At 43.1% G+C, this 9333-nt stretch overlaps 1 protein-coding gene across 1 annotated transcript; it reads left to right on the forward strand.

The window, feature by feature from the left end:
- The first annotated feature begins 225 nt into the window (after window positions 1–225).
- htr1ab (5-hydroxytryptamine (serotonin) receptor 1A b) lies at window positions 226–1798 on the forward strand. Its single transcript, XM_029710616.1, has one exon. The coding sequence runs from the start codon at window positions 257–259 to the stop codon at window positions 1499–1501; it is 1245 nt and encodes a 414-aa protein (XP_029566476.1). The 5' UTR covers window positions 226–256; the 3' UTR covers window positions 1502–1798.
- Window positions 1799–9333: the final 7535 nt, after the last annotated feature.

Here is a 9333-nt window from a genome sequence, read left to right on the forward strand (position 1 = left end):
CACTCTCTCAGAGAGTCCAACTGTTGGTGCGGACAGAACATCTCTCTTTCAATCTCACAGCCAACTGACGTCTTTTCCATCACTGGTATAAATGAACCCCCTCGTCAGTCGTCACCAACCGGCACAGAGTGTATACAATGCTGAGCGCGCAGCGCAGAGTCCAGCTGTAGATCACAATGCGCTCTCCAAGGTTGGAGCTCTATTGGGCACGGGAGATGACACAATGTACCTGAGGAGCGCTTCCTTTTTCATCAACATGGAGGAAAGAAACAACTCGACGGCCGCATGGTTTCTATTAGATTTTCAAAACGAAACCTCCACAACTGATTCCGAGGAGGTGAAGCTAAGTTCCCAAATCTTCCCGTCCTTTCTCCTGGCTGCGCTCATTCTCTGTGCCATATTTGGTAACGCGTGTGTGGTTGCAGCTATCGCCCTGGAGAGAAATCTTCAGAATGTAGGGAACTATCTGATCGGGTCTCTGGCCGTGACTGACTTGATGGTATCGGTTCTGGTGTTGCCAATGGCGGCCCTTTACCAAGTCTTAAACAGGTGGGCTCTCGGACAGGTACCGTGTGATATTTTTATCTCTTTAGATGTGTTATGTTGTACATCATCCATTCTGCACCTGTGCGCCATCGCCTTGGACAGGTACTGGGCCATTACCGAACCCATAGAGTATATGAAGAAGAGGACGCCCAGAAGAGCGGCGGTTCTGATCAGTGTTACTTGGTTTGTCGGGTTCTCTATCTCTGTTCCACCCATGTTGATCATGCGTTCCCAGCCGAGTAGTAAGGCGGAGGACATAGCAAACCCCGAGCAATGCATTATTAGTCGAGACCCATGGTACACAATCTACTCAACATTCGGCGCGTTCTACATTCCTTTGATACTCATGTTGGTCTTATATGGACGGATATTCAAAGCCGCCAGGTTTAGAATCAGGAGAACAGTGCGTAAAACAGATAAAAAGAAAGTGTCTGATTCTTGTTTGGGACTGTCCCCTACTCTTTTCCACAAGAGGACCAACGGGGACCCGAGTAAAAGCTGGAAGAGGAGCGTGAAGCCCAAATCGACCCTGTGCGTAAACGGCGCGGTCAAGCACGCGGAGGACGGCGAGTCGCTGGAGATCATCGAGGTTCACAGCAATTCGAAAAACAACCTGCCACTCCCCAACACCCCCAACTCCGAACCGCTCTTTGAGAGCAGACACGATAAGAACATGGAGGCAAAGAGAAAGATGGCCATGGCCAGAGAGCGCAAAACTGTAAAGACGCTGGGTATCATTATGGGCACTTTTATATTTTGCTGGTTGCCTTTCTTTATCGTTGCCCTGGTAATGCCCTTTTGCAAGTCGTGCCAAATGCCAAAGTGGCTCGAGGACGTCATTAACTGGCTCGGGTACTCCAACTCCCTACTGAATCCCATAATTTACGCATACTTCAACAAGGACTTCCAAAGTGCTTTTAAGAAAATAATTAAATGTCACTACTTCAAAACATAAGCATACATCATCCTTGTATGGTCTAAAACGTTTGACTGCAGACTTCCATTCCAGTGCATTACTCAGTGAAATATACATTTATTGAGAGGTGGGAGAGTTGATAGGAATGTTGTTTCATACAAATAATTGTATTATTATTACTGTTATACGTGTTGTTATATTATTAATCATTTGTATTATTATATCAGGAGTTTTATGAAACTTTATAAACAAGATTGCTGGATGTTAGAGCGGACCACTCATGCCCATGTCAAACATACTTTGTAGTGTTCAATAAACAATGTCCTATTTCAGAAACTTCTGTACTACTGTGTTGATATGTGTGCATAATTGGAGATTCATATTATCTCTTGGCCATTTGCCATAGCATTTTAGGAAGAAATAGTCTTTGTGTTGAGGCAAATCTAAATCTAACAGCAAGGGAAAGTATTATGGAAGAATAAGCATAATTTGTTTTTCCATAATAGCGTTTTGGATTATACCCAAATCAGCCCCCAGCAAAGAAGACATTATTTCACAACAGACTGGTGGAAGAAATACTCACAGAAATCACCTGTTATATCGCCAAATTACTTACACACACATACACACACAAAGATGTTCTAATGTTCAAAATTGTACATGGTCAGATATGAAAATAAGGAAACATTTGAAAGAGTAATGTTGAAAGCCACCACTGACCTGTGATTTTAGTCTATCCTAGATTCAATAATTTCAGGAATTTCAAATTGTATTTTGCAATTGAGGCATGTCACTAAGGGATTTAAAAAAAGGAATTCAAAACAAGTCACAACAAGTCAAAGCTGAAAACTCGACAATACCAACCTTTAAAAACCAATAGCCTAGTAAGCCTGCGACACTCCTCTACTATACTATACTATGTGTGTTTGCAAGTGTGTGTGTGTGTGTGTGTGTGTGTATGCGTGTGTTTGTGTGTGTGTGTGTGTGTGTGCGCGCACACCAATATGAATGGTGGACATATGGTAGGTATTTCTCAGTTTCATTAGCTGTCCGGATGGCTGGTCTCAGACGATCCCGTAGGTGAAGAAGTCGGATGTGGCGGGCCTCGGCTGGCATGGTTACATGTTGTGAGGCCGGTTGGACGTACAGCCAAATTCTTCAAACAACGTTGGAGGCGGCTTATGGTAGAGGAATGAACATTAACTTATTTGGCAACAGCTCTGGTGTAAATTCCTGCAGTCAGCATGCCAATTGAGACATTGGTGGCACTGTGTTGTGACAACTGTACATTTTAGTGGTCTTTTATTGACACCAGCACAAGGTGCACCTATGTAATGATCATGAGGTTTAATCAGCTTCTTGATATGTCACAAGTGTCAGGTGGCTGGATTAACATGGCAAATGAGAAATGCTCACTAACAGGGATGTTCCCAGTACGGGGAAAAAAATGTATGAAATGTATGCATTCACTACTGTAAGTCGCTCTGGATAAGAGCGTTTGCTAAATGACTCAAATGTAAATGTACAAATATTTTCATTTATTACACCTGCACGGTCCGAGAGAGAGAGGCAGAAAGAAAGAAAGAAAGAGAAAGAGTGTGTGCATACACTAAACAGAAATGATGAGTGGGAGAGAGAGCAAGAGAAAATATCTAGTATGGTGCAATGGGTAGGTTGTGATCGGATCACTGCTGTAAAACAAGATGCTAGCTTGAGTGATTGAGTCATTCTGCATCTGGGAGCCATTGCATAGTCTGTAGTGGGGCATTAGCATAGCAACAAAGATGAAATATTTGCACAGCGTAGTAGAGACCAATTCAACTCAGAGCAGGGCTTTTCTCTGCAAAACGAACAATGCCACCAGCCATACTGCTCGTTCTGTGTGTGATTTCCTGCAAGACAGGAATGTCAGCGTTCTGCCATGGCCACCGAAGAGCCTGGATCTCAATCCCATTGAGCACGTCTGGGACCTGTTGGATCGGAGGGTGAGGGCTAGGGCCATTCCCCCCAGAAATGTCAGAGAACTTGCAGGTGCCTTGGTGGAAGAGTGGGGTAACATCTCACAGCAAGAACTGGCAAATCTGGTGCAGTCCATGAGGAGGAGATGCACTGCAGTACTTAATGCAGCTGGTGGCCACACCAGACACTGACTGTTACTTTCGATTTTGACCCCCCCCCCTCCTTGTTCAGGAAGACATTATTCCATTTATGTTAGTCACATGTCTGTGGAACTTGTTCAGTTTATGTCTCAGTTGTTGACTCTTGTCATGTTCATACAAATATTTACACATGTTAAGTTTGCTGAAAATAAACTCAGTTGACAGTGAGAGGACGTTTCTTTTTTTGCTGAGTTTATAAGCAACCACCTATTTAAACTGACCAGTGTGCCCCATGGAGCATGTCACCCTGTTTATTTCAGCACACAGCACCCCTTCCCACACAAGCTGGGCCCACTAAAGACCACTCAATGAAACATAGGACGGCGAGCCACGTTGCCACAGCGTCCCTCAGGGCCTTCAAACTCCGGGTCTGAGGGGCAATTATCTGATCAAAGGGCATCTAGATTACAGGAATAACGAGGAACAGAGGGCCCACATTGTTCCTGCTCTGATCAGAATAATCTAAAATCTCCTGGCCATATAACCATATCCAAGGCCCACTCCTCCCCACAACCATCCATCAACATGTCACATCTCACTCATTCTCCTCTTATTTTCCAACAAAGAGCAGTGTTTGTCGGTTGTACAATGGTCTCGTTCTGTTGCAAATAGCCGGGAGATCGTTTCACACAGACAGAACCATGATGGAGAATTAATCATGAGGCTGCCCTTCAGATTCCTATGCAATCTCCTGTTGAGCCACTTGTTGGGTCTGTGAGTGGATACAGAGTGGACTCCTCACTAAATCACTGTGTGGATTGGAGAACATGAGGAGGGCACTGGTGGCAAAGTCATGCTCCCTCTGTGGAAGTGAAGAACAGCCCCTGGTGTTCTTCTGTCAGTACCATTAAGTTTACAGTCCTTCAAGTAGACCTATAAACCCATGGAATAATTGGTTTCCGTTTTGTTCTCTGCTTGCTAGTCCTTACACAGCACCTTTCTTTACAGTATATGAAAACATATAAGTATGTGATGAAATTAACCACTCATGAGCTACTCATCATACGAATAGATGGAAAAGTCTCTCTCTCTCTCTCTCTCTCTCTCTCTCTCTCTCTCTCTCTCTCTCTCTCTCTCTCTCTCTCTCTCTCTCTCTCTCTCTCTCTCTCTCTCTCTCTCTCTCTCTCTCTCTCTCTCTCTCTCTCTCTCTCTCTCTCTCTCTCTCTCTCTCTCTCTCTCTCTCTCTCTCTCTCTCTCTCTCCACAAAAGTGCTACAATTTGTAGGAGCAGGAACCAGATGAATGCTTGACATCAAACAGAGGCTCATTGTTTGTAGTGTTGCTGTTTGTACCTTCGGCAGTTGCTGTCATTCTGCAGGGGCTGCTCCCACTCACCTGTGATCTATAGAGAACAATGGGACAGGAAGATTAAAGATGACTACAGATATATTACATCAGAGAGAGTGGAAGAGGACACACACACACACACACACACACACACACAACACGTGTGGAAAAAGGGTGTTTGATTTATTTTCAATACAGGTCTTAAGATAATTCACATTGGCATTGTATGGTTTTGAGAACTATTCTCAAGTTGTTTGTCCTCTCATTAAAAAACGGAGGAATTAAATGAGAGAAATGACTGTATTAGCACACAAAACAGTCACTATCTCCCAGCCGTGGGTGTTGAACAAGAGGTCAAACAAAGTGCACATCTTGTTCTTTCCATTTCTCTTCCCATCTCTCCTTCTGAGCCACATGAGGGATGGGGAGCAAGTGAACCAGCCAGGGGGGAAAATAAGAACGAAGAGTACTGGGAAAGGGACGATAAGGTGGGGACAACGTGAAAGGGGTGGGCAAAAGGAGAAATCACAAAAGAGTGGAAAGAAAGGAAAAAGGTGCAGGTGCAGAATGAGGGGACAGAAGATGAACAGATGGACGGGCACATACCTGTAGGTGGGCTCTCCATCTATCTACCTCTCTATCAGATGGATATGTAACGGGCCAACACACTGCATATTTTGTTAATCGGCCCATTCGTAAGCCATGGATGGAGATGTGGATTTAGACTTGTGGTTTTGACTTAATTCTCTTTACAGGCCAATGATTATGACGGCGATTCTAATCTAACCATAAATGTATATATTGTGCCACTGGTCTGAGACGATTGAAGTTCAATATGTAGCCTAGAAGGCTCATGTTAACTAGCTAGCTAACTTAGCTGGTTCATTTTTGCCCATTCAAGGAAGTTAGGCTAGCAAGCATTTTAGCTAGGTAACCCATGATAACAAAAACTAAAAGCATACTGTATGACAGAGCCATAGACTGTTTTTTCAACATGAAAAAGAGGAGGATGGCATTGGCGTTCAACTAGTCTACAAGTAAGGTGAGTCAACTTTTTTTTTTACTTGCGGGCACACGCGTAAATCAGTACCATTTACAGCCACATGATTGGAATACATTGTTTTTGGTATCTTTAAGTTTGTTTTCAGTGCATTAAACTAAGCATATATAGGCTTGTTGATTTGATGATGTTTAAATGTTTAAGTTTAAATGGTGCTGGAATAGTGGAGGCAGTGCTCCTGTTGTGTTTGTGCTGACTCTGTGGTAACTCTGTGGTAACTCTGTGGTAACTCTCTGGTTCTAAATTACTAGTTGTTTAGTAAACTGTAGAAAATATGAACTTGCTTGACCTTACTGCACGTAATATAACTGTTTGTTACATGCAATATTTACTTTGTGGACTTCACTGGACATAATTTTCTCTCCAGTTTTGTGATGAAACTAATGTACTGTATGTACTTACTGGCTTGGCTTAGCTTCCCCAGTGATTTTACCCTGACACTGCAAACAAGTTAACTTCCTGAACTCTGGCCTTGCCCTTTCATAAGAAACTAATAGTCTGGCTCATGGACTATATATATATATATATATATAAAAAATACACATACAGATATGGCTAAGCCTATATTACATGGAGATATAAAGGAAGGATACGTGTGCAGTTGTTGGCTCCTGAGTGGTGCAGTGGGCTAAGGCACTGCATCTCAGTGCTAGAGGTGTCACTACAGAACCTGGTTTGATTCCAGGCTGTATCACAACTGGCCGTGATTGGGAGTCCAATAGGACGGCGCACATTGGCCCAGCATCGTTAGGGTTTGGCCGGTGTAGACTGTCATTGTAAATAAGAATTTGTTCTTAACTGACTTGCCTAGTTAATAAAATAAAAGATTCTCCTAAAGCTGTTGTTATAGAGGACTCTAGTACAGTGGGGGAAAAAATATTTGATCCCCTGCTGATTTTCTACGTTTGCCCTCTGACAAAGAAATGATCAGTCTATAATTTGAATGGTAGGTTTATTTGAACAGTGAGAGACAGAATAACAACACAAAAATCCAGAAAAACGCATGTCAAAAATGTTATAAATTGATTTGCATTTTAATGAGGGAAATAAGTATTTGACCCCTCTGCAAAACATGACTTAGTACTTGGTGGCAAAACCCTTGTTGGCAATCACAGAGGTCAGACGTTTCTTGTAGTTGGCCACCCGGTTTGCACACATCTCAGGAGGGATTTTGTCCCACTCCTCTTTGCAGATCTTCTCCAAGTCATTAAGGTTTCGAGGCTGACATTTGGCAACTCGAACCTTCAGCTCCCTCCACAGATTTTCTATGGGATTAAGGTCTGGAGACTGGCTAGGCCACTCCAGGACCTTAATGTGCTTCTTCTTGAGCCACTCCTTTGTTGCCTTGGCCGTGTGTTTTGGGTCATTGTCATGCTGGAATACCCATCCACGACCCATTTTCAATGCCCTGGCTGAGGGAAGGAGGTTCTCACCCAAGATTTGACGGTACATGGCCCCGTCCATCGTCCCTTTGATGCGGTGAAGTTGTCCTGTCCCCTTAGCAGAAAAACACCCCCAAAGCATAATGTTTCCACCTCCATGTTTGACGGTGGGGATGGTGTTCTTGGGGTCATAGGCAGCATTCCTCCTCCTCCAAACACGGCGAGTTGAGTTGATGCCAAAGAGCTCCATTTTGGTCTCATCTGACCACAACACTTTCACCCAGTTGTCCTCTGAATCATTCAGATGTTCATTGGCAAACTTCAGACAGGCATGTATATGTGCTTTCTTGAGCAGGGGGACCTTGCGGGCGCTGCAGGATTTCAGTCCTTCACGGCGTAGTGTGTTACCAATTGTTTTCTTGGTGACTATGGTCCCAGCTGCCTTGAGATCATTGACAAGATCCTCCCGTGTAGTTCTGGGCTGATTACTCACCGTTCTCATGATCATTGCAACTCCACAAGGTGAGATGTTGCATGGAGCCCCAGGCCGAGGGAGATTGACAGTTCTTTTGTGTTTCTTCCATTTGCGAATAATCGCACCAACTGTTGTCACCTTCTCACCAAGCTGCTTGGCGATGATCTTGTAGCCCATTCCAGCATTGTGTAGGTCTACAATCTTGTCCCTGACATCCTTGGAGAGCTCTTTGGTCTTGGCCATGGCGGAGAGTTTGGAATCTGATTGATTGATTGCTTCTGTGGACAGGTGTCTTTTATACAGGTAACAAACTGAGATTAGGAGCACTCCCTGTGCTCCTAATCTCACCTTGTTACCTGTATAAAAGACACCTGGGAGCAAGAAATCTTTCTGATTGAGAGGGGGTCAAATACTTATTTCCTTCATTAAAATGCAAATTTATATATAACATTTTTGACATGCGTTTTTCTGGATTTTTTGTTGTTGTTATTCTGTCTCTCACTGTTCAAATAAGCCTACCATTCAAATTATAGACTGATCATTTCTTTGTCAGTGGGCAAACGTACAAAATCAGCAGGGGATCAAATACTTTTTTCCCTCACTGTATGTCAGTCGGTGACATTCTGTGCCTCCCGTTCAAAACATACAGTCTGGACTCATTGAATCATAAGCAAACATTTCCTCAATGTGGATAAACCAACTAATAAGACCAACTGTAATGAAGGGAAATACACAGACAAACTTTAATCTAAGCTGTTGGTAACAGGTGGTGCGCCATATGACACTAAACAAAGATTGCTTGCTGTTATTTTAGGGCTAGGCGTCCCGCTGGTGGGACAACTTCCGGTGAAACTGGAGGGCACGCAATTCAAATAAATAATCATACAAATTTGGGATATTAAACTTTTAGGTACATATAAGTGTCTTACATATCGGTTGAAAGCTTAAATTCTTGTTAATCTAATTGCACTGGCTGATTTACAGTAGCTATTACTGCGAAAACATGCCATGCGATTGTTTGAGGATGGCGCCCCACATCAAAATATTTTTCCACCGGCACAGGTTTCATAAATTCACAAATAGTGATTAAATATTCACTTACTTTTTGAAAATCTTCCTCTGATTTGTCATCCAAAGGGTCCCAGCTATAACGTAGTGTCGTTTTGTTAGATATAAAGAAGGATTTTATCCCAAAAAGTCTGTTTAGTTGGCGCCATTGAGTTGAGTAATCCACTCATTCAACATGCAGAGAAAGGAATCAGAAAATCTACCCCCAAACTTTGTTTCAACAAGTCAAAATCCGTTTCTATTTACTCTTCAGATACCCTAAAATGTAATCAAACTATAATATTTCTTATGGAAAGAAGCATGTTCAATAGGAAACCAATTTTAGCAGGTGCTTCCTGTCTTCATGGCGTGCGCAAACACGAATTTCCCTGTCCTAAAACTGATATTTCTTATTCGTTTTTGAAGTCACAAGCCTGAAACCTTGAACAGACTGCTGACACC

Source organism: Salmo trutta, chromosome 23 (genome assembly GCF_901001165.1).
Source record: "Salmo trutta chromosome 23, fSalTru1.1, whole genome shotgun sequence".
Taxonomy (NCBI): domain Eukaryota; kingdom Metazoa; phylum Chordata; class Actinopteri; order Salmoniformes; family Salmonidae; genus Salmo; species Salmo trutta.

Coding starts and splice junctions, on each gene's coding strand:
- htr1ab (XM_029710616.1), top strand. CDS start 257: ATGGAGGAAAGAAACAACTCGACGGCCGCATGGTTTCTATTAGATTTT.